The sequence below is a fragment of the Macaca mulatta genome, chromosome 4, assembly GCF_049350105.2.
Source record: "Macaca mulatta isolate MMU2019108-1 chromosome 4, T2T-MMU8v2.0, whole genome shotgun sequence".
In the NCBI taxonomy this organism is placed as follows: Eukaryota; Metazoa; Chordata; class Mammalia; order Primates; family Cercopithecidae; genus Macaca; species Macaca mulatta.
The window spans coordinates 41,738,155-41,764,751 of NC_133409.1; the positions used below are offsets into that span (position 1 = coordinate 41,738,155).

The 26,597-nt window shown below is 39.1% G+C and overlaps 1 protein-coding gene across 6 annotated transcripts in view; it reads right to left on the reverse strand.

Moving 5' to 3' along the window:
• The window catches only part of MAP3K5 (mitogen-activated protein kinase kinase kinase 5), a 242,259-nt gene that overhangs the window by 74,612 nt on the left and 141,050 nt on the right, over window positions 1-26,597 (reverse strand). For all 6 annotated transcript variants that reach the window (XM_077999454.1, XM_077999452.1, XM_077999455.1 and 3 more), the window contains 5 exons: window positions 25,743-25,896; window positions 20,400-20,507; window positions 11,658-11,707; window positions 8,744-8,839; window positions 6,537-6,618 (listed from right to left, as the gene is read on the reverse strand). In XM_077999454.1, the coding sequence (XP_077855580.1) occupies window positions 6,537-6,618; window positions 8,744-8,839; window positions 11,658-11,707; window positions 20,400-20,507; window positions 25,743-25,896 (490 nt within the window). The remainder of the gene's footprint in view (window positions 1-6,536; window positions 6,619-8,743; window positions 8,840-11,657; window positions 11,708-20,399; window positions 20,508-25,742; window positions 25,897-26,597) is intronic.

Below are 26,597 nucleotides of genomic sequence, written 5' to 3' on the forward strand. Positions count from 1 at the left end.
ATTACTAAGGTATATGAGGCCAATCATCAGAAAAGAAAACAGTAAGGTCTTTCATCACCCTGCAGATATTTGAGTCAAATGAAAATAATGTCACTTTTTTTTTTCTATTTTTTTTTAGACAGGGTCTGGCTGTGTCACCAAGGCTGGACTGCAGTGGCGCAATTCTAGCTCACTGCAGCCTTGACCTCTCGGGCTCAAGCAGAGAGGTCCATACGGATTGGAGGCCTTCTCCCATCCATATCTCTCTCCTCCCAGTTTGAGATATTAGGTTGGTACAAAAGTAATTGTGTTTTTTGCCATTATTGCTACAACCTAATATTAAAACAACTCTGGTTTTGTCACTGCCCAGCTTCAGACCCTTCAGACTGAATCTCTTCTGCTTGGACACCTGGCACCATGCGAGCTCATGTGATTAAAAAGGGCATAAAGCCACCATCCTGCCATGGGACATTAACAGTCCAGTCCAGTGCTGGCTACCAGATTACAATGCATTGAGAAGAGCTAGGCCAGAGGAGTGGGCCAAAATGCTACGAGAAAAAAGTAAGATGGGGAGTTGAGAAATGATTCAAAGAGAAAAGGACACAGGACCTGGATCTGAAAAAATAAGGCTTTGGTCACTAAGTGGGACTGGGCAGAAAAGCTTGTGAGGTTGGGCATCTGCATGTCAAGCCCAGAGGTCGGAGAAGCATGGCCACCTGGAAAGTGGAAAGGAGGTTGGCACCGCTGGACCACAGGGTGGAAAGGAAAGGGGAAGCTACAGCCAGAAGGGTGAGAATGTTGTATGGTGCAAATACCTCCTTCTACAAAAAGGAGCATCAGCTGGGCGTGGTGACTGTAATCCCAGCACTTTGGGAGGCCCAAGTGGACGGATCACTTGAGGTCAGGAGTTCAAAGCCAGCCTGGCCAACATGGTGAAACTCCATCTCTACTAAAATTACAAAAATTAGCTGGGCATTGTGGTGCATGCCTGTAGTCCTAGCTACTCAGGAGGCTGAGGCAGGAGAATTGCATGAACCCAGGAGGCGGAGATTGCAGCGAGTCGAGATTGCACCACTGCTCTCCTGCCTGGGCAACAGAGTGTGACTCTGTATCAAAAAACAAAAAGAAGCATCAAAGGTTTTTAATTTGGGGAGTCACAGGATTAAATCTGTATGAGAGATTTCTCTGATGATAACAGAGACAAATCATGAGACATGTTAAGCTATGATAGAGGGTGAAGACCTGAGATCAGGGGAGTGACTGAGAAGATGAAATGAAGGGGCTGCAGGAAAGAACGGGCATGAGGGATTAAGAGGGGATTGGGAGGGGTTTCTCAGGAAACTGGCTTGGGTTACTGGGTAGATGCCTTTACTCTTAATGAAGACATGGAAGGCAGGAAGAAGAACAATGGAGACCAAGGCTGGTTAACTCTCATCAATTGTTTGATGATTTCAATATAAACGTATTATAATAATAACATATTAAATTACTTAAGATATGAGTTCATGATCCTTCCATGTCAAAATACATCCTTGAGTCAAAAAGCATAGCTTTGAATCAAAAGAAATAGATTTTCTTTCTGTTAAAAGACAGAAAAGTCCTTCTCTGAGAAGTGGTACTGCGTTATGTTTGAAATAACCTTGTACAATTTATACCAATCTTGGATATTATTTTAAAAATTAGAGGTAGGAAATGACATTAAAGATCTTCTTGCTCTTGGCCCGGCGCGGTGGCTTACACACCTGTAATCCCACCACTTTGGGAGGCCAAGGCGGGTAGATCACCTGAGGTCAGAAGTTCAAGATCAGCCTGGCCAACATGGTGAAACCGTGTCTCTACTAAAAATACAAAAATTAGCTGGGCATGGTGGTGGGTGTCTGTAATCCCAGCTACTCAGGAGGCTGCGGTGGAAGAACTGCTTGAACCCAGGCGGCGGAGGTTGCAGTGAGCCGAGATCATGCCACTGCACTCCAGCCTGGGTGAAGAGCGAGACTCTGTCTCAAAAAAAAAAAAAAAAAAAAAAATCATCTTTTCAACTCTAACTTAAGGAATGAAGTAATCTTAGCCCAGCAGGAGTATGAACTTTGTCTGGGGTTATGAAACTGACTGCTGGCAAAGGTCAGAACCAGGGCCCAAGGCTCCTGACCCCAGCCTGGAGTTCTTAGTAGATCTAGCTTGAATCAGAAGGAAGAAGGGGCTGGTGACCTGAAAGAAGCCGAATCCCTCTCACAGTTGTACTGCTTCAAATAAACCTTATTGTTCCAGTCAGAATGAAAAACAGTTCCTGCTTTGGGCTTCTAAGAAGTCTTTCAAATTCTAGGAATTAGTTTCACATTTGTAGTTTATAGAACCACATTAATAGTTACTGTTTGCTGACTGCTGACAACACCCTAAGTGAAGTTAAAAACATTAAGTAGCATTTCCTGACCTTGCCAACATTTTTATTTTGTTCTGGGCCGAGGTAGCCAAAGGCTTCAAGGATAATTGACACATGTATTGAAACAACTCTAATTCTACCTTCAATTGAGGTAAACATCAGAAAATAATTATTCTGCATACAAATCTTAACCATTGTGTTAAGATGATCTCTAAAGTAATTCTTCTTGTTTCCACTGTAAAGAATTGGAAGTGGAGGAATTATTTTTAGTTTGTTATTCATGGGCTGAAGTTTGAGTTCAGTTTGTGGTAATGAAATTAAAGAATTCATTTAAATCAAATATGCAGGATGCTGATAAAATAACTTTAATAAAGAATGTTGAAAACATCTAAGAAATGTAACCAAATACATAATGGAGAGTTATAAGTTATGCAAAAATACATGTTAAGGCTTAATAATTCATATTGGAAAGGTGCCCTGGCTACAAAAGGACCTTCAGGGAGAGGGACAACCACGATGGATCTCACCATCCTCCAGTCCAGAGCATCCCTGTAAACATGCATTCATTCATGTTTTGCTAACAGAACACCCACAAAAAACATCAGCAATATCACTAGCTGGCACAATGGCAAACTAAGCCAAGACTCTTGAAGCCAGTCTGCTTGAATTCTTCCTACAGGCTCTAAAGTCCATTGGGAATACTGTAGAAGCCATTCTGGGTCAGAAATTTTACATTAATCTAATGAAATCAAAGGATAGAAATGTAAGAATGTTTTCTTTTCTTTTCTTTTTTTTTCTTTTGGGACCAAGTCTCACTCTGTAGCCCAGGCTGGAGTGTCATGGTGCGATCTCGGCTCACTGCAACCTCCACTTCCCAGGTTCAAGCGATTCTCTTGCCTTGGCCTCCTGAGTAGCTGGAACTACAGGTGCACGCCACCACAATCAGCTAAGTAGAGACAGGGTTTCACCATGTTGGCCAGGCTGGTCTCAAACTCCTGGCCTCAAGTGATCCACCCACCTTACCCTCCTAATGTGCTGGGATTACAGGCATGAGCCACCACACCCGACTTCAGAATGTTTTCTTTTCTTTTTTTTTGAGATGGAGTTTTACTCTTGTCACCCAGGCTGAAGTGCAGTGGCACAATCTTGGCTCACTGCAACCTCTGCTTCCCGGGTTCAAGCGATTCTCCTGCCTCAGCCTCCCGAGTAGCTGGGATTACAAGCACCTGCCACCATGCCCAGCTAATTTTTCATATTTTTAGTAGAGACGGGGTTTCGTCATGTTGGCCAGGCTGGTCTCGAACTCTTGACTTCGTGATCCACCCACCTCGGCCTCCCAAAGTGCTGGGATTACAGGCATGACAGAATGTTTTCTAATGTTAAAATAGAATCCTTGAACTTGCTTGAAAAGGCTGTTAGGAGCACTTTGATGAATCAGAGCAATATGATACAAGCTGTGTTTTGTGAGGTCAGCAGACTGACTAAAACCCTCTGGATATTACTAGGAAGAAACCTTAGCATTTCCCTCCTTCTTCAGTTGGTGAGAGTGTTTCCCAGTGCTTGCATAGAATTGCCTAATTAGGGAGGGTCTCTCACAAAGCTCACCCCATATACTACTGCATACTGAATACGGGATCTGGGAGTGGGTCCACCTGCTAGCTCTTTGAAAAGTTTTCACCCCTTTCTTCCTTTACATTATAGAAAACTGGGGCTTAGAAAAATCAGCTAGCTAAATTCTAAGGCAATTAAAGCTGTGTTAAGCTATGCATATGGTTTTTAGAATAGTTCCCAGAGTAGAGCCTGTGAACGATCGATTCAATCGGTTATAAAGACCAACCTTGTGTAATACGGTTACCACAGCCTGGCTAGGCTATGCATATTTTTGGTAAGAAGCAGTTAATTCCTGAAAGGAGGGTATGAAACAAAGGATAGCTATCTCTGGTAAAAAAAAAAAAAAAAAAAAAAAAAAAAAAAAAAAAAAGCCAGAAATTTGTAACATTGCAGAAGACTTTATAAATTTTCCAGTCATCTCCTTCATAATTCTACATTATTGATAGAATCGTTTCATTTTCAATTTCTTTAAGTTTTACCTTGGCAAACTGCTGTGTATCAACTGAAGCAAAATTTAACACAGAAACAGAGATAACAAGGTATAATCAAACGAGCCCTGAAGTAGGAGTCAAGAAAGCTAATTCCTAACAATCGCTTGAATAAGAAATAAAAAATTGTAAAATATAAAACATACATAAATAAGTATTATCATCTATTACTTCTATAGACAGCAAGCTAATGCATAGGAATTTTTTTTTCCAAATTAGGTCCGTCATCTTTTTACAACTTTAATGAAAGAGCCTTAGGCTTAACTCCAAATATTAAAGCTATACAATTGCTAGATAATCATAGAACTTAACTACAGGCAGAGTTAACAACTGGCTATTATTATAGGCCAGGTGTGGTGCTTATCCCTATAATCCCAGCACTTTGGGAGGCCGAAGCGGGAGAACTGCTTGAGCCCAGGAGTTCAAGACCAACCTGGGCAACAAGTGAAATCCCATCTCCACCAAAACAAAAACAAAAACAAAAACAAAACAACAAACAACAAAAAGTTAGCTGGGTGTGGTGGCATGCCCTGGCTGAAGTGGGAGGATTGCTGAGCCCAGGAGGTCAAGAGGCTACAATGAGCCATGATTGTGCCACCGCACTCCAACTCCAGCCTGGGCAACAGAGCAAGAGCTGGTCTCAAAAAACAAACTATTGATTATATTAAAATTTTTTCTCAACTGTTACCTTACTAATTCAGTGTTTTTATAAAAATTTTAGTTTATGAGATGACATTATCAATGTGATCTAATAAATAAGTATGCCAATTAGACTGGTGAGCGACAGTTTCTTCAATTTTACTTTAACATTAAAAATATAATTTTCAGTACGGCTTGGAGGTATGAACTGAGTATTTGTGTCCTCTCCAAATTCCTGTGTTGAAATCATAACCCCAAGGTGCTGGTTATTAGGAGGTGAGGCCCTTGGGAGGTGATTAGGTCTTGAAGGCAGAGCAGAGTAACATTAGCGGCCTGGTAAGAGAGACCACAGAGAGCTAGTCAGCTTCTTCTATCATGTAAGGACACAGCAAGAGGGCACCTTCTATGAGGAACAGGCCCTCACCAGACACTGAATCTACCAGCACCTTGATCTTGGACTTCCCAGCCTCCAGAACTATAAGAAAATAAAATGTCTGCTATTTATAAGCCACATTGTTTACGGTATTTTGTTATAGCAGCCCAGTGGACTAAGATACTTGGATTCAGAGTTCTCTCCCAAGTCAAACACTGGGAAGAGCTTGGAGAAAATGGTGGCCATGTGTCAAGCCTGGAGAAGTGTCATCCTTCAGACACTGAAGATGCTGGAGTCAGCATTCTTGACACACTCTAGCATTGGTCCTTGCAGTGGAGGAAGGCTCCTCTTCACACAGCACACATGGCAGACAAAATGGACACAAACTAAAAGTAGGTAACCAGCAGTGAGGTGCAGTGGCTCATGCCTGTAATTGTAGTGCTTTGGGAGGCTGAGGTAGGAGGATTGCTTGAGCCCAAGAATTCAAGACCAGTCTGGGCAACATAATGAGACCAAGTCTCTACAAAAATAAAAATAAAAACGATATAAAAGTAGGTATCCATAGTGATCTGTGTCCATCAGACATTAGTAAAAGGATTCCAGTTGAAAAGAACAACATTTGAAGTCATTGTTATCCCCTCCTCTCTTAATTCCATTAATCTCTCATGGTTTCGGGTTCTCTGGGTAGCATATTAACGCCTGCCACAAGCGTGCTATCAACCAGAATCTTCACTGAATCTTCTTTGTCTGAATTGCACATATCTCAGAGGAGAATAGAAAATGTGTAAGGACACCATGGCCCATGCATTGACACTGTCATAGATAAAGCATAGTTACTTGCTATCAGATAAGTTAAATGCTAACACTTGGTGCTGCGGAATAAAAATTCTCTGATGTTAACTCTTTAGCCCTTTTTTATGAAAGGGATTCCAGAAGTTGTTTTTAACATTAAAGGAAAGCTTACAGACAGTCTCCTACCCTTCATACACCCTGCCTCCTGCCTCAGTAAGGCTTCAAATAGTTTGTTTTAAAATGAACTCTAAATGTAGATGGACACCTAAGTCATTACCTCCAGCGAGTCACTTTCACAGTCTCCTTCCTCTGTGCTTCTCCCCTTCTCTTCGGTAATGGTGTTCACCATCTCAAAAAACCTACAATACAAGTTAGCACATTAGCATCCATAACACAAACAATAGTAAATATAAGCAAGTACATCTCAAAGTGACTTCAGAACCAAAACTGACAGCTAAGAGAGTCTCTAGAACCAGGCAATAACACACTATCACAATCATGTGAAAAATACAATTTTTCAAAAAGAAAATACAGGTTGGTAGAATTTTCTAGAAATTTCTAACCTAATGCCTCACTTCAAATACATTTTTCTTCAGGAACTCTTCTTGTAAAGTTTTTTTTTTTTTTTTTTTTTTTTTTTTTTTTTCTGGAGACCATTTAAGAGACAAGCAAAGTGATTATGGTGACAAACAGATTGGCATCCTGATTGCTGTGGCTAGTCTGTTCTGAGAGGAGGCTGATGGTTCACAGACATAAAGCCGGGAAGCACTGTGCACAAGGGCTGATGATCCCACAGGCAGGTCAAGCTATGTGATGCCAGACCAAGGGAAGAGCAGGTTATGGTGTGACAAGAAAAGTTTCCCTAACACAACTCAGAATCTTTCTAACCCACCCATCCATCCATTCATTCAACAAATACTCACTGAGTGTCTACTAGGATAAAGAACTGTTCTGGCCATTGAGATCATGATGATGAACAAAGTCTGTCTTGGAACTTGGACCCCATTGATGGAGTTCTCATGTGGTGTCAACTTCCTCACTCTTCCTATCTCTATACACATTTCTTAGAGGTCCATGACAAGAAAAAAATTCCCAAGCATGATTGGAATAACAGTATGCACTCATGATGATTAAACAGCACAATGAGTGAGAGAGAAAAGCTAGTTCAACCAAGAGGAAGAATAAAGTGAAAGATCAAAAGAAAAAAAATCTGCTCTTACAGACACAATTTAAGATCTGGGTTAAGGATTTGCATCAGCCACTCATGTAAAAATTTTCAGTATGAACATCTCTAGGCAGAATATAACACTCAGCAGTGGGATGGGAGCACTAGTGTAATTTTCAGAAGCTTGCATTCTGAAGTCTCCTGTGCCTGGTTCAAACCCCAGATTTTTATGCTTATTGACTACATGATTTTAGGCTATACTCTCCAGGACTACTTTTTTGTTCTTTTCAATAGAGATATTAATACTACCCATCTAATGGGGTTTCTTTGAAGACTGAAATATTCGTCCCGGGGCACACACTTCATAAATCTTAGCTGTAATTATCATAGAAATAAGTCAACAGACTCGAGAGTTTAAGTGTAAGTGGATAATTAGTCCATACAAGAGCTAGGAATTTTCTTATTTCCAAGTGTTTTTTTTTCCCTTACCATATGTTTTATAATAATAAAGATAAAGCTTGAGCCAAGAATTGTGGATTCAACAAACACTTTTCTTTTTCACACCAAGATAAAAATGAACGACTGTATATTGTAGTTAGTGTATCAGTCATTTATAATGAAGTTAAATAGTAATTATTTAAATAAGAACAATCCCCAGCAAAATTCTGAGTCCAAACTAACTTTCACCTATACTTTGGCTTCTAAATTATCACTCACTTCTCTAGTTTCCCACAGTCACAGTGTTCTAAAGAAGTAAGAAGACTTTAATTATTAGCCCAAGAGAAACATACAATGGAGAAAAACACAAACATACAATGCAGTCCATGGATTTTTGGATGATCTCTTTTATTGGCATAGATCAGATCACCGGCTCTTAACCCAGGCTTCACCCCCACCAGAACACCCAATATAATTAGTCTGAGGTGGGGGCCATGTATGTTTCTTCAAAGCTTACCAGGTGAATCTAACTAATACGAGCCAAGGTAAAGAGGTACTATTGTATATGATACTGAGATGATTTATATCAGTAAGTGAGCACTTAAAGTATGCATTACAATATTTAACAATTAACCAGTAAGTCTTGGTTAATGTTTCATCTGTGGGAAAATAAGTTATGACTAAGATAAAGTTTGACTTATTAAAGAACCCCCCCCAAAATCTGTTAAATTTATGACATAATTATAAAATATTAGCCCAAATAAAATATTTATATAACCACATAGCCATGAATTCTTCACAGAAGGTACATGTTCACTCATTAGTTGAAAATAATGATCAGGTAAGAAGAATCTTTTTCACACACAATGATTAATACATACTTTTTACAATGAAGTTCTGTACAGAAATAGATTTGGAAATCATCAGAATTGTGGAGCACATAAAGAAAGCAGCATCTTTCTTCAAATTTAGAAATACTGAAACAAGCAAACAAAAAAGCATTATTCAGAGAACTATCAATTCTTCTATGGTCCTATGATGAAAAAGAAGTAAGTTTTAAATTCAATCCCATTTATATCTATGTTGTTTATAACAAGCAGTTATAAATAGCACTTTAAAAAGTGACATTTCCTGCACCACACTACTAAAATTATTTACTCTTCTGAGAGGTGTCCTCCTCCTCATGTCTGCAGAGGAGGTCTGCTCTAGGGTGTTGTAAGCACACGTAAACTACACATCCTTTCAACAGAGCAGGGAAAGGCGTCCTGCCTACTATAGTATTCTGTGTGCTGGGAGGAAAAGCATAAGTATCAACTGGCTGGCCGACCTCAGTGATTCTGGTGCTATGCAATCTGTAGAACAATGAAATGCTTCCGAAGCTAGGCAGGCAATTTGTGGAGGCAGTAAAAGCACCTCATTCGTTATAGAGATTTTAGAGGAGTGAAGCAATGCACAAGTGCGCTTGGTTAGGACTCAGTGAGTGGCTGACTTTACGGCACTACAAAACAGTTTTGAGTCAGCCCACTAGGCCATGCTGTTTTATGCCAGAGATTGGCAACCATTTTCTGTAACAGGCCAGATAGTAAAATACTTTAGGTTTTGCAGGCCAAACTATGTAATTCTGCTGCTGAAGCATAAAAGCTGCCTAAGAGGATGCATAAATGGACATGGCTGTGTTCCAATAAAACTTTATTTACAAGACAGGTGGGTGACCAGATGTAGTCCATGGGGCATAGTTTGTCAACCCTTATTTTATGCCTTTGTGTCTGCTGTTCCTTCCATTTGGAATGCATATCGTCTTTTACTTTTAAAAGAAAACTCTATTCACGATTTAAGGCCCAGCTTAGACCTTACCTTCTCTCCCTGCCCTACTTCTGCCCTAAACAGAAAGACTTCCTCTTACACCTGTGTTTCTGAGTTTACTTCTTTCATTGCTCTTCTCACACTGTTTTGTCATGAGTTGTTAAACGTCTGTTCCTCTCCCTGCTGGGCTGTGAGTTCTTCAACAGAGGAGTTGACGTCTTAGTCATTTTTGTATATTTGGCAGAACAGGACTCAACATTTGACACGCAGCTCGTGCTCAGTTAATGCCCACTAACTCGAGCTGTGCAAGTTCTGAGGTGACGCAAGGCAAGCTGCTGACCTAGTTGGATTTTCTTCCATAGTTTGTCATCTCTTCTTTATGGAGGAGGAGGCCAGGAAAAATGAGCTCTCTTTGAAGTCACAGACTACAACTCAAGTTTCTCAGCATATAAGCCAGCAATAGTCAGATACTAGCAGCCTATGTCTAAGTCATAAATCACAACAACTGTTACACAGGGCTACCACACCTAATTAAAGAAAATGTATTCACTGGAAAACAGATATGATAAAGTGAAATTTACATTTACCATACTTTCTTAAGTGGATTGCTTAAAAATGCAGCAATAAATAGTGAGTGCCTTGTTAGACTGGCTTTAAAAATTAAATATTAAGAGTACAGCTTTATTTGAGAAAGTATCGACCAAAAGATATATAATGAGTCAGTCCATCATCTTGCTTCTTTCTGTTCAGATCATTCATGAGGTAACAGGTAGCTTTACCAGGAGAACTCTAATTATTAGTGACTCAGACCGCTGTACCAATTTATGCTCTAATAAAACCAATTATTATTATTCCAAAAGCAACAGGATATTGCATAACCAGGCTGCAAAAATCTGTTGTCTCTCATTGCTATGACGTGGGGGTAAACAGTAGTACGCACATCTAACTTGGTTTGAAATTTGCAAGAGTTGATTCAGCATGACCTTCAATAGAACAATTATTTAAAGACTTAACCACTGACTCTTGATTCTTAAAAAAAATCTTATTTCTAAATCCCAAGAAATGGCATTTTCTGAGCTACTGGTATTGGGACAGCAGTCAGAACTGAACCAAACTGAAGTTCACCACTGTAATCTCAAGATCAGTTCAGGAAAGTGACCTCACGGAAAGTTTTTTGTTTTTTTTTTAAATGGACTCCTTATCATCTGAATTTATTAATATTAGTGGCAGGGGCTGGGTGGGGTGGCTCACACCTGTAATCCCAGCACTTTGGGAGCCTGAAGCGGGCGGATCCCTGAGGTCAGGAGTTTCAGACCAGCCTGGCCAACATGGTGAAACCTCGTCTCTACTAAAAATACAAAAATTAGCTGGGCATGGTGGCGTGTGCCCGTAATGCCAGCTACTTGGGAGGCTGAGGCAGGAGAATCGTTTGCACCTGGGAGGCGGAGGTTGCAGTGAACTGAGATCATGCCAACTGCACTCCAGCTTGGGCGACAAGAGCAAAACTCTGTCTCACAAATGAAAAATAATAAAAAAATAATAAAATAAAATAAAATAAATAAAATTAGTGGCAGGATACATCCTGGTAGATGGCATGTGTGCTTTGGATCCATGCAAGGAGAGATGAGTTCCTGGTATATCAGAAGGACAGAAAATCATCCTATTACATAAACCAACAGCTCCGTTAAAGAGGAACTCCACATGGCTGAGTGTTATCTACATTTTGATGCTGGTCCACAGTTCGCATTTACCCCACAGTTACCATATTTAAGTAGGTCACGAGCACAGAGTCACCTCAACCAGCAGTGAACATTTTGTTGCAAATCTTTTCCTGCTGGAGATAGTGATGCTGAAGAAGGTTGGGTGTTTCCACCAATTGAATGATTCTTGACATTCTTTGTATTTTAAAATCATGATTAAAAGTTCTATCTAGCCCATGAATAGTGGAGAAAAATATCTTACAAGTAAACAAAATGTACCAAGGAAACTTACCTCACTCCCCTGACAGAAGAGGCACTAAAATTCCACTCATGTATACCTTTCTAGAACAACAAGAAGAAAAAATAGAGTCATCCAAATGGAAAATAACATAACAATAATTTTGTTTAATTATTTTTAAAGTGATATACACAGTCATTTTTCCTGGGACACTATTTTTCATGAAAGAATTATCTGGATGGAAAGCACGATTCATTCTCAAGTCACAAGGGTAATGTTTACTCTACTTAATAATTCCTGTACTTCAATAAAACAGCTTCCAAAAGAGCCTAGGAGAATTAGTCTCATTAAGTTCTAAAACTTGATTCTAGTAATAACTGTTGTGTGTTAATTTTTAAGTAAAAAAACTCAATGATCAAGGTAATTCTATTAGTACAGTTGAGCAATATTTCTTTTCTGAGAAAGATAAACATTAATTTGAATAACATCTCGGCAAGGTTTTAAAGATAACTATTTCTGAATTATCTTTAGTTAAGATTTCCAACTAAACAGGTGGCTCTATGTCTTCAGAAAGTAGTAGAGCAAGAATGTAGTGCCCATCATAACTACAAGGTATTGCTACCTAATTTATGCAAAATTTCATATGCTAATAAAGTTTGAACATAAAAAATTTGATTGTCATACTATAAACATGGGTGATTTGCAGAGCGAAGGTGAAGAAAAATGTCGGAATTTATTTCTTGAGTTTATTACTAAAGCTAAGATAAAATTATTATCAAATTCGTATGTCCCTAAATTAATTACAAAATGGATCATAATCCCTTTAAAAATGTGTGACAATATAAAATTAATAGCATAAATATTTTTACAGAAATAAAGTAGTTTTTCCATGTGTCTAAGTTGAGCAAGTACAGTACAGCAATAAACTGACACTGAAATTCAATTCTATAAATTTAAAACAACCAGGAAAAGGAGTTCTTACCCAGCCACTGCCAGGAGGCTGAGGTCTGGCCTGGGTTAATGAAATGGGTGGCAAAGCCTTGTGGCTCTGAGGTGGCCTAGAACCCTCCTTTTGGCTAAAGCAACTCAAAAGCCACAATTTATATCTACAGCCCATAATTCTTTGCCAGGTCCATGCAACTTAAAATAAAAATAGATCCTCTCAAGTCAGATGTGAATTTACTAAAAAGCTAGTTTCAGTGCATATCAGTCAGGTCACGGGAATGTGACCTGAATGAACACAGAGCAAATTTTGTTGCATGAAGTCCAGGAGGGAAGATGCCATAAAAAGGTACTCATGGCATGTGGTGGCTCTCTTAACCAGAGTACAGAGGGAGTGAAATTAAAATAGCAGCCTCCAGCTTCAGCTGGTAATTTGGAAAGTTGCTTCTAAATCCTGTTGGCCTCAGGTGAACTTCTAAATATATATATGACCCAGGAGCTGCAGCCGTTACCTGTACACTACTTGCGTGCAATGCAGCCTTATCCTCAGAGCCTGCAGCTGAGCTGCTTTCCAAGACCATGTCCAGGAGCAGGAGGTGGGAAGCAAGTGTAGAGCTGAGGCAGTATGCAAACCCGCCCCTGAACACAGCAACTGGCAAATACTAACAAGACAGCACTGGTAAAACGCATCTTCTATCAATCCTTTTCTGGGAACAGCTAAGTAGAAATTTTGGACTGGTTTCGTAGGAAAGGAGTGGAGTATTTCCAGAATGCTTGGTTCCTGAAAAGTTGCCAGTGCTGCCAGGGAACGTTCCATTTCAGTGATGTAAATAAAGCCCAAGCCCTGAGATGGAAGGTGGAAGGAGGCCTCCCTCCCCACCTACCTGTAGGACCCACCACAAGGAGGCGCTGATGACCTACAAAGCCAACAGGTAGTTTCAAGGCTCCTGGGACCTGTCTGGGAATTAGGGAAGAGCGGGTCCAAAGGCAGCGCTAGCGATAATTAGCCCCAGCAGGCAAACCAACACTCAACCTAATTTAATCAGCACAAGCACCATTTTCTAGGAACGGGTTAGCTGCAGATCCCAGGCCCCAGTTAGGGTTAGAATAGGAGCTGGAAGTTAATGCCGTATTGACTGAAAGTGGCAGGAGTTATACTGTAGTAAGCACTGTCGGCTCCCTCAGCAACTGTCATTCCCTCCTCCTCTGCTGACAAAAAATAAATTTTGCCCAGGTTCAGGTGGCAATGTTTATGAATGGTGAAATCGGTAAGTCTAAATTGGCCATGGCAAGTTCATTTGCCTTGCTGGGGATAGGTGTAAGCATGGTCATGTGATACAACTTATGGTATAAAGGAGAGCGCTTGGCCCTCCTCCCCGGGACGCCGCCTGTGTGAAGTGCTTCTTGGAATAGCTAGCTACTTAAGAACATGAGAGGAACACCAAGAGTATGCAGAGAAGCCAGAATTCAGAATTCTGATGCTGAAATTACCCTCAGAATCACCCCACCTCAAAATTTATTTTTTTTCGTCCAGGCTGGAGTGTAGTGGTATAATCATAGCTCACTGCGGCCTGGATCTCCCAGGTTCAAGCGATCCTCCTGCCTCAGCCTCCCAAGTAGCTGGGACTTACAGGCAGACATCACCAAACCTGGTTAATTTAAAAAATTTTTTTTGTAGAGATGGGGGTCTTGCTACGTTGCTCAGGCTGGTCTTGAACTCCTGGCCTTAAGCAATCCTCCTGCTCTGGCCTCCCAAAGTGCTGGGATTATAGATGTGAGTCACCATGCTCAGCCTATAATTTCTTGTAATATGAAATACCATTTATTTAAGCTGCTTTCAGCAGGGAGTTTGTAGCAGAAAGCATCCTTGGTGGATGAGAGCATCAAATCATCTTAATCTAGAATCTGGGGTAAGCATGTTTCCCTCATAAATTTCCTGGGCCTTCTGTGAGTGGCCACTGGCTGGAGCTGGAGTGAGGGAGGAGAATCAGCACTTAATCTTCCACTAGGCCCCTGCCTTTGCTTGATAATCCATGAGATAGGCCAAAGGTGCCCAAACTTCAACCCCCAAAAGCGGGGGAAATTCTAAATAACCATTTAAAACATCCTGCAAATAACTTCTCTCTTCCTCAATCTAAGTTTTTCTTTCATTGTACACATTCAGACTTTCTTCAAGGACTAACTTACTTTTTAGCAGCAGCCATTCATTCAACCAAGAGAGAACTGTTAAAAGATCGGGATTTCAATTAATTTTACCCCTGAAGGTAGAGCAGCTCTCTAAGAGTGCCTGGGAATTGGTATATAATGTGCTTAAAGTTTTGAAAGTTGCAGTATATATATATATATATACTAGCTCACAGAGCTATTTATTCCATATTTTAGAATAAAAATAGAGAAGGAGTGACTAAAGAAATAAACATGATAAATGAAAAGCTACATTCTCTATTCTAATTTTAGGAAAAAATTTTAAACATTCTATGATAAAAGCAACCGATGTTTAGTTTAACATAAGACCTATTAAACTGGTTGCTTCTCTGTTAGCTATAGATGTTTTAAAGTAACATGGTAATAATAAAGTTTTTTTGTTTTTATTGCTTGTCCTCCTTCCAATTTTACCACTTTTATTTTAAAAAATTGAGAAAATGGTAGTGATAATGAATACACTATGGTTAGAATCAGGGTTTGCAAAGAAATTGACATAAATTCAGAATGGAAACTGATACAAGAAAGCTTCAACTTTTGAACAAGGAGAATTTTTAGCACTAAAAGTTATAGGAAATAAGGACAACATAAATATAATTCTTCCTGATCAAAAGATGGTGAAAATGGAAAATGGACAGTATACAACTTAAATTTGTAACCCTATTTCATGCACTTGTTTATATCCTAATATATATCCTAATATTTCTTAGTAATATGTAAAATGTAATAATAATGTAAAAATTGTCTCTGTAATTGTCACAAAACATAAGAGAATTAATACGAGGCTCACTTTACTGAGCAAAGAACCTCTAGGAAGGAGAAAACAATAACAAATAGCTGGAAATAGTACTCATTTTCCAAAAATCTCTGGCTTACTTTCTGTTCTTTTTCTGTCTTCCAAATTCTTCTGGCTCTCTACTCATTCTCCAGGCCTTGCTAATCGCTAATTCCTTTAGCCTCACTCTGTTTCCAAGTGTCCTTGGATAACCTTGCTCTTTTCAATCAAGCCTTTGAAAATCTCCTCCTCCAGTCCTGCTCTCGTCTCCATAATGTTCATGTCTCCTAACTTCTCTTAGTTTTTGTAGTTTCCACTGGATGATTACTGTAGCTCAGTTTGTGAGAACATGTATGTATATACTTGCATACATACAAAACAATATAAATATTGCACTGCACTGTAAAGCAATATCACTAACATGTATATAGACAGTTATATTGATTATTCCCAATTTTGCCACTGGATGATTCCATTTGGAGTCTTGCCATCAGTTTCAACTAAACACGTCCAAAATGAAATTCCTCATGATTCCTCTACAACTCAGGTTTTCCTTCTAAGAATCCTACCACCTTTATCAATGCAATCAAAACTTGAGTCACCTTATACCTATTCCCTCTTTTTAACCCTTCTTCCTAATTTGTGATTAAGTCGTATACTTTTCTTTCCAAATCATCCATCCCTTTGCAGTCACAATTGTATTATTCCACTCTAGGATCTCTACCTGCCTCATATCTAGCTAGTTCCTCTACTAGTCTTCTCTGTGACCCTCCAGAGCCTCAGACTTCAGAAATCAAATGTCAAGACCAGATCAATTTTATAGCTACACTAGCAACCATTATGGAGCACTTGTTCCAAGCCACTTAGCACTGTGCTACATGATTTCCATTCATCCTCTCATTTAATCTTCGCAACAATTCTATGAGGTACTATTATTCTCATTTTACATATATGGCAACTAAAGCATGAGGAGTTGAAGTGGATGCCTAGGCCACAAAGCATGCAAGAGGTAACGTCAACCTTCACACCTATGCACTTTGATGCTGACCCTGGGTTCATAATTCATATTCTGTTCTGCCTTCATGCCAGCTCTCAGATTTTCAGAAACGTGAGTGACGTCCTGTTTCCTACTGACACATGCTTAAAATTCTTCTTCCTAGCTTACATAGCACTGTAGAGTTTTATGTCATCCTGCCCACCCAATCATATCTCCCACCTCCCTCAACACGTTTCCCCTTGTGGAACGAGTCAGACTCTCCCAGCCCCTGAACGTCCCATGCTTGCTTTCACTTTGGTGCCTTGGTTGGAATTCTGCCTTATTCTTCTAATCCAGTTTGTCTTCCCGTGTTCGTTTATCTCTTCCAGTTCTACGCACAGCCAAAGTACAGGTTCCACTTCCTTTAGGAAGCCTTCTCGAAGGACTCCATGCCTCACTGATCTTCCTCCTCACTGAAGGCCACAGACCAAGAACCTATAGTGTCCTCTTCAGGAACCGGCACAGTCCCAAAGTCCACAGAACTCAAAAGAATGCTGGTAGATTGATTTGCTCTACTATCATCTCAACAGTGCTTTCCTCGGGTGTAGCGTGATGCATTCTAACATAATTAAAATAACATGTTAGAAATGTTGCTGATGGGGGTGCTGGGGCAATGACTTCTTTCAAAGTCTTCCCTCTATTACTTCGCTCATGGAAATGAGTCTCATGGGAAGCTATGTCTTAGCTGAAAGCCTGTCTTCAAAGTCCTTTATCAAGGAAGTTTTCTGTTATGAATAAATTAGTATCACAAGTAACTTTTTCAAGTGTTTCTCCATACAATTGACACTCCTATTAATGAAAAAGAATCAAGCTTCTGACTCTGCACATAGTGGCAAATATTGGCATGTGTAATTTGGGGCTGGTTGGGTGATCGAAGATCCTTAAGTTACCACAACCTATCGGTAGAGTGTCTCTAAAATTCAGATGCAGCCAGTTCCACACTGACTTGTAAAAGTGTCAGCTAGGACAGTGTTTCACAAACTGGGATTGGAGAAAGACCCCAGTTCTGAAAGATGCTCCTCAGTATTCCTCAGTGCTACTAGATGGACTCGGCGTTGAGAACGTAAGGATGGATGGTTTTCTCCAAGCTTATTATGTAATTTCACGTTGCCAACATTTAGTGTGCCTGCTAAAATACTAAGTTACAAGACTTAACATGACCAACTGTATCTAAATATAGAACAAATTAAAATATAAATAACATGCATTCTGGGTGCTGCTTAGTATCTATTCATTTGAAACACAAGACACTGCCCTTCCTAGAAACTATAGCACTGGGACCAGTGATTTCTTGCCACTCTGATAGAGGTCACAGGGCCTGGCCATGATTGACATCCAGGAAGGATCTGTCCCAGCTGACTTGGACATATCAGAGCATGGGACATTCTTCTTGCTAGATTATGGACATGCTGTGTTGTTTTCCTGTTGAACTTCCTAAGGTGGTGGTTCACACATGTGAGATCTGAGTCTACCTCATAGAATTGTCCTCAGTAGGTCTGACATGCACATTAGGAATCTGCAATTTATTTTATTTTATTTATTTTTTGAGACAGAGTCTTGCTCTGTCACCCGGGCCAGAGTTCAGTGGCACAATCTTGGCTCACTGCAACCTTTGCCTCCCAGGTTCCAGCAATTCTCCTGCCTCGGTCTCCTAAGTAGCTGGGATTACAGGTGTGTGCCACCACGCCCAGCCAATTTTTGTATTTGTAGTAGAAATAGGGTTTCACCATGTTGGCCAGGCTGATCTCGATCTCCTGACCTCAAGTAATCTGCCCACCTCAGCCTCCCAAACTGCTGGGATTATAGGCATGAGCCACTGTGCCCAGCTGGAATCTGCCATTTAATTAAACCAGCTCCCTGGGTGACTCTAATGCTGGTGTTCCAGGGAACCACATCTTGAAAAGCACCATCCCCAGGAACCAGCTTAGCCATAAAGTCAAGGATGTAATAATTCTTGAGCTACTACAATTGAGTAATTTAGTATGTTTACATCCCTATTAAAGTTATCAACCATGGCTACACATCAGAATCATGGATAAATCTTCATAAAAATGCATGTGTCCAAGCTTCACTCTAAGTATAAAGGATTCCAACTCAGTTGGTCTCCTGAGATCCAGTGTATTGCAGATAATTCTGATGCAGAGCCAGGTTTGTGTACCAGTTCAACACCAACAACCTCCCAAATGATTACTCCCATGCCATTTAAAGAGCAAAGCAGGGTTAAACTCTGGGGTTTCAAAGTTAGGATTTAGTCCATATAATATGTACACTGCAGTCATTTATAATTGTTTTTGTTGTTATTGTAGTTAAGACATTGAACATTTATTATATACCAGGCTCTGTGAAATGCACTCTACCAAATTATTTCATTTAACCTTCACAACAGCCTTTCGAGGCGGACATTATTACCTCATTCTACAGATGAAGACACCATAGCTTGGAGAAGACAAGTTGCCCAAGGGCAGTGGTAGGATTTGAATCCAGGTCTATTGATTCAAGTCCACATGTAAAAAAGTGCAAGCCCATACTCCCAAATCTACTTCCTGATTCCACTTCCTGCTTTATTTTTCCCTCTTCACCATTGAATATACCTATACATTTATTTATTGGTTTATTGCCCTCTCTGAGTGGAAAGCAAGGACCACGAGGGCAGGAATTTCACTCATTTTGGACACAGCTGTTTCCCCTAGGGTCTAACACCATGTCTGGTAGTGCCTGTCCAGAGTAAGTGCTCAATAAATATTTATTAAATGAGTAAGTTGATGAATGATGGCTAAATAAAATTATAAGGGCATTCTGAGAAACAGTTATGAGAAAGAAAATAAATTAACAATCTTTCCACAAGACTTCTCTCATATCTGTTGGTTTATCCTGTGGACTGAAGCCAGGTCCTGAAAATGTCTGTTTTTAAAAAATAGTAGGATGATTTGTACATGCATTAAAACTGATGAATATAGAAGTGGAAAGGCTTATCCACGTGACTGCTATGAACGGAAGTGAGACTGTTTTAAGATCCTTCTCAAAATAGGTGGTCGCACAGCCCACCTCACTTTGTGCACAGCACACACTGAGTCAGTGGCTAATCTGAGATTTAGCAACTACTTAGATAACAAAACAGCTAGATGTAATGATAACTATAATGGTACCAGCGTAAGATTAAAAGTGGCATCATTCTGACAGGCTTCCTAAAATTAACATATGCATCTTTTATGTCATGCATTTTAAGTATTAGTTCTTTGGTGCATAACTTACAGCATGAATTTACAAAAGAGAAATATTCCAATTCTGAGTATGTTTTGGATGGTTATGCCATCTATAATAAAAATCCAAATAGTTCAATTATATTTTATTAATATTGATGAAAAATTCATAATTCAAATTTAACAAGTTTTATAATACAGAATGCATTTATGCCAAGACAGACACACAACTGAGCTATTTCTTCTTAACTAACACAGACATTTGCTGGAGTATATAAATGCTAGAAGAGGCCAGGCGCGGTGGCTCAAGCCTGTAATCCCAGCACTTTGGGAGGCCAAGACGGGCGGATCACGAGGTCAGGAGATCGAGACCATCCTGGCTAACACAGTGAAACCCCGTCTCTACTAAAAAATACAAAAAACTAGCCGGGCGAGGTGATGGGCGCCTGTAGTCCCAGCTACTCCGGAGGCTGAGGCAGGAGAATGTCGTGAACTCGGGAGGCGGAGCTTGCAGTGAGCTGAGATCTGGCCACTGCACTGCAGCCTGGGTGACAGAGCGAGACTCCGTCTCAAAAAAAATGCTAGAAGGGTGTAAAGTCCTTTGTTACTAATGCTCTTGTGTTGATAATTGCACAATTTACCTTGTCATCAGGAAGCACGTGCCAAATAGAGATTGTCTTTTCCTCAACTTCATTGTTGATAGACAAATAAGAAGGTTGATAGATTTTGGTTGGTTCTAATATTAATACCTTGAAAAGATAAGGCAAAGAAACTAATATCAGTGACTTAAGATTGAAACCACTTAGAGTTGCTGTAACACCCCACCACCAACGTAGAGGATTATTGGATGAGCTTCTGAGTCTGTTGCCAGAGTAAATCATTTCAACTTCTGATTGCTGTTATTCCTATAAATCCTTCAAGCATTTTACAGTATCTATCAATTATCATAACGTTCAATAATGCATCACCTTGTATTGCTAATAAACTTAGACATACATTTTTGAAGTCCATATATGGGCTCAGCTATCCTCAGGGAATCTACTAGCGATAACTTTTAAAAATCTTCTATTTTATCATGTACTACATAAGCTATTTCTATAAATATAAACGTGTCAAAGAAAGACAGAAAAGGTCCATACATAGAACGTCACATCCTTATTTTAGTTTTCTGCTATCACACTTTATCATACAGATGTAGTAGTATGGTTTTCATACCCATGTAAATAAATTTAGAAATGGTTTTAGTTATTCCTGAGTTTTATATATAAACCAAAGAAACAAACTTAGCCATATGAAATAATAAACACGTTTTTGCACTGCCTTCCAGATGAAACTGGCATCTTCAATAATGATATATTTAGCCTTGTAAGAGAAAAACAGAAATAAAATTTGTTCCTATTTTGAAGCTCTATGAGGGGTATGTGATAAATGAGTTGAGAATCTCCATCAAAGGACTTCATGAAGTATTATATTATTACTAATGTCTCACATTTGGAGTGATAGTACTAAAATAATACACATGCCCTGGTTTCAAAGGTGTGATGATTCATTATCTACTTGTACAGATGCTTAAAGGCATCTTCCTGGCCCAAATTTCCTAGGCAGACTTCACTAGGAAGGTTTAAAAAAAGAAAAGTCAATACTTAACTATTAGAGAAACTGGAATAGTCTTTCTACTCTACTGCTTAACATTCAAGAAAATTACCTTTAGAACTAATCTTGAATCAAGCAAGTTTTCCAAATAAAAGTGGAGGAAAACTCCTTCAGAAGGCACCATCCATAAGGAATTACAAATTCATAATACAGTAAAACAACCCTCAGAAAGAAGGCAAAAGAATCTGGGCGTATTTGTTTTACTCCAAACTTATCCTAACAGTGCGTTTACTTAAGGTACAGGGAACTAGAGAAAGGGAGGTAGAAAAAACAATTTTTCTTTACTCTTTGAATATTAGAAATGTTAAGGGCTCAAAGAATTCTCAGTCAGGCTCTAGCTGTGAAAATAAGATGGGCTATACCATAAAAAAACACACGGTGAGAGCCCATAAGGGAACATATTCGGACTAAGGAACAAACTCACCCAGTGAATCAAAATCTTAATTCCAATCAACAGAGACATAAGCGGTAATGATGAATAATGAAAATCATTTTCCCATCTAAACTTTGCAGAAATGGTGCTCTCATATCTGAGTATCACAATGTACATGAAATCAAAATAATAGAGAATAAAAGGTGAGTTTCCCAAAACATCATCCAACTCTCTTCATTGACAAGTGAGAATATACCCCATTCCCAAATTATGTGGGCACACTATTATATTCAACAGAAGAAAAGAAAAGCACCAGCTCCTCTCTTGTTAAATTATGTCTTTATTGTCATCTTAATATTTCTAACAGATAAAATCTGGACTATGTGTCGCTAACTTGAGACAGGAAATAAAAACAAGGTTGTAACTATCACTGTCTTAATATTTGTTGAACTCTTTGCTCTATCCTTGAAATGACAAAATGTGAGAAATGCATAGCATACATTACAGAGGTCACAGAAAGGCTGGGAAACAGACCAGGGAATGGAGGCAATTTGATAAAGCCTTAAAGCTAGATATACCTCACTTATTAGTTTATACATTCTTGCTTTTAGTTTCTTGTTTTTAGGTTAATATTATAATTAACTGCTAATTTCATGTATCTGAATCAAAAAGGAAAACTGCAAGGCCTATAAAGAATAGATATTAACCAAATGTTTAAATTTCTACAGGGTCTTTGAAGTACCATACTTCTCTCCTTCCTCTCTCCTGACATTAGATAATGAGTTGACGGTCTCCAAACTTTTCAATGTAAGAAGAAAAGAAAATATATCAAGAGGAGAGCTAAGAAAAAAGAATAAATTAAAGTGATAAATGATGGTACCATTTAAATCATTTCCCAAGTAAACTTTCAACTTTCTTTTGTCCAGAGTCACAGTTAATTCTTGGAGAAATGAGAATGAATACAGTATTGAGATAAATAAAAGCAATCAAATAATATTTTCTAAAATAGGCCATCCTGGATTTTATTAGATCATTTCAAAAGAAGGATAATGTTATCATCCTAATCAACACCTACTGCAACCTTTGTAGTGTGAGCCACGGAAGATGCTATGCTGAGGATACGACAAGTTGCAGTGACCAAGATCACCCTACAGGTACTAAAAGGCTGCATTTCTCTATGAGGGAGAGCACTGATGGCAAATTCCAGAAGTGGTTACAACTTATTACCCAAATACTGGTCCTGTTTTTCTGCTATGCTATCATGTACATTGAGATTTAAAAATCATCTCTATGGCTTCCATTATTTTTTAAAGCAATATCTTTACAGTTTCTTCAGTGCTTCATCATACATGTAAATATAAGAAAATAATCAAGTGGTTAATCCTAAAGCAATTTCCATTAAATTTGGAGCTTCTTGGGAGACTGGCATGTTCTGGAACTCACACAGGTGAAGTCGTTGTAGGAAAACTCAACTTAAGAAGAACTACAAAATTGTACAATTTTGTCCTCTGTGTAACAACAAACTATGGAAAAGAAATTTTGAGTACCTGAGTTATGAATTCTGATGTAGTAGTAGTATTTAGAGATGAGTGGGAAAACACTGCATTTTAGAGTCTTGTCACAAAAAGACAGACCCCAAATAAGCCACAAAGTTTCAAGAAGGAAATGGATTGCTGAGAAAAATCAAATATGCCATAAATATGTTGGCACAGTAACACCTATGTGCCTACCACTGGCAGATAACTAAGTGTTAACATGCTGTCATATTTGCTTCAAAATGTTTTCTAAGGAAATGAAATGTTGCAAATAAAGTTGAGGTCCTCAGGATCCCTTACACAATTATATCATCTCCTTCCCAGATAAAATCCCAGAATATTCAGCAATTCCCATGCCCACCAGCAGGCTCTAAACATGCTCTTGTCTCCACAATGGTGTCAACTGTTGTAAAATGTTTTAATTCTTTGAGTCCAATGGGCAAAAAATATAGTGTCTCATTTAATTTGCATTTTCTTGACTAACCAGAAGTTAATTATCTCTTCATATAAATTTTTTCTTCTTTTATTTATTTATTTATTTATTTATTTATTTGAGATGGAGTTTTGCTCTTGTTGCCCAGGCTGGAGTGCAATGGCATGGTCTCAGCTCACAACCTCTGCCTCCCAGGTTCAAGTGATTCTCCTGCCTCAGCCTCCCGAGTAGCTGGGATTACAGGCATGAGCCACCATGCCTGGCTAATTTTGTATTTTGAGTAGAGAGAGGGTTTCTCCATGTTGGTCAGGCTGGTCTCAAACTCCCAACCTCAGGTGATCCGCCCACCTCGGCCTTCCAAAGCGCTGGGATTACAGGCGTGAGCCACCACACCCGGCCTCTTCTTATTTTATATTGCTTATCACTTTATACAGGATTTTTTTGCATATTAGGCAAATTGACCATTTTACACAGTTTTATAAAACATTTTCTCCCTGCCTAGCAGTTCTATTTGGCATGTTCACAGTGGTTTTTTTTTTTTTCTTTTTTAATCAAACAAAAATATCCATTTTTTTAGTGAAATCAAATTGGTGAATATTTTCCTTTGGGACTTATAAGTCCCTTTCTTGCTTAAGGATGCCTCTCTCAACTGGTGTTTATACCTATATTCTCCTAACTTCTCACTTAATATTTTCCGATTTGTTTTTTATATTCACTTATTTATATTTATATTATGACAGACAACTGTCAAATATATTTTATATTCACTTACATTTATATTATGACAGACAAATTCATACAAAAAAATCTAAATGGGCTCAAAGTGACTAATTTGAATGGTTTCCTTTCATAGCCAATTTTCTAGTTGATCAAGTCAACAGTCAATTAAATACCTGAATTCTACATTCTCTTCTTTGACTACATTTACTGCTACTGAGAGCAGCAGCTAGAGGCACGCTGCCAGCTCATTCTAAGGTAAGTATTTTCCTAGGCTACACATTATCTAGGCTAGAAAATGAAGTGTTTCAGTTAGAAAGGCTTTCAATTAAAGACCCTGCTGAGCTCAAGGCTTCATCTGGAAGCAAGAGTAAAGCATGCTCATGTGAGCAATGGATTTAATTAAGTGAAGTAGATGATCCTATCAACAAGAACTAGAAAACTAGATTTTGCAAAAAGAATTGGGAACTGTCACCACCTCTGAGTATGGAAGATAGAGATCAGAGAGCTCAAAGAGATTTATGGCATAACTTTGATGTGGAAAGAAATTTGTACATACAGCAAGTTACCAATAATTCTTGAATTGGATGCTGGACGATATTAAGAACTATCAGAAGAGGCATGGCACCATCTGAGAAGAGCAATAGGTGTTTTGTGTGTGTGTGTGTGTGTGTGTGTGTGTGTGTGTGTGTGTGTGTGTGTGAGATACATTTAAATCTGTGTATCTGAAGTCCACTAGAGACCAGTCAAAATGAGTTGCAGACCAGAAACTGCAAGTCATTATTTCCCATGGTCTAAAACGTTGTAAATAGTGATTGGGGATATTACATCTAACTCTGACCCACCTGGGTAATGGGTGGTGGGGATGGGATAACAATGCAGGTGAGCCTGATACTTTTCACCACAATATGGGAAATAATACTGAAGATCATGTCAACGCAACTGCAGTATTAAGGAAAAGCATCCATTGGGCTGCCCTGAAGCTAAGCCAAGAGACAGTCTTTGCATTGCTTAGGAAGTACACTTCACCACTTATCAAAAGGAACCACCCAAATTCCATGGCAAAAACATAAAAATAGATCTCATTTCTCTGATTTTGAGAAGTTATTTTTAAAAGTAAGCTAAAGCAAACCAATGTGCAGGAAATAAAGATATTAACCAGACAACTGCAGCTTTAGGGCACAAAAATCAGCCCCCAAGCACTGTTACAATCACAGCACAAGATGTTCTTTAAATAAAGAAATGTACTTAGATTTAAAGGAAGAGTACTCACTGGAAACCTAACCACAGTAACATCGGTCTTTGTGGCCTCGACCAGGAAATCCATCCAAAAGTCCACAAGTTCTTGCTTGGCCACAGGCTGTTCTGTGGTCAGTTTCACAAAATGCTTATATATCAAAATTGTCTCTACAATAGACTTGAGGTACCTGAGAAGTAAAAGATATAAAACACATAACACATAAATTTAGAACCACCTGTATCCCAGTCTAATTCTGTAAATGTAATTTATATATGACATTAATAGTTATGCATTCAGATTCACCAAACGTTATTCGTTATTTGTTACATATCATGTACTTTCACACTTTCTTTTTTCTTTTTTTCTTTTTCTCTGTTGAGAAAGAGTCTTGCCCTGTCACCCAGACTGGAGTGCAACGGCGCAATCTTGGCTCACTGCAAGCTCCGCCTCCCGGGTTCACGCCATTCTCCTGCCTCAGCCTCCTGAGTAGCTGGAATCACAGGCGTGTACCACCACACCTGGCTACGTTTTGTATTTTTAGTACAGATGGAGTTTCACCATGTTGGCCAGGCTGATCTCGAACTCCTGACCTCAATCTGCCTGCCTCGACCTCCCAACGTGCTGGGATTACAGGTGTGAGCCACCGCGCCCGGCTGTGCAACACATTATCTCATTTCTATCTCACAAAAACTCAATAACGTTGGTTATTTTATCCCTATTTTAGAGATGAAGAAGCAGGCTTAGAGGGCTTGGTAACTTGGACTAGGGCCATACATCTAGTTAAAACATGAATTTTAAAATGCCTATGTTCTATTCAAGGAAGTGGTTAATGCATTTATTTTTAATTACGCTTCTTTGAGGAAGCTTTCCTAAATAGACCCTTCATAA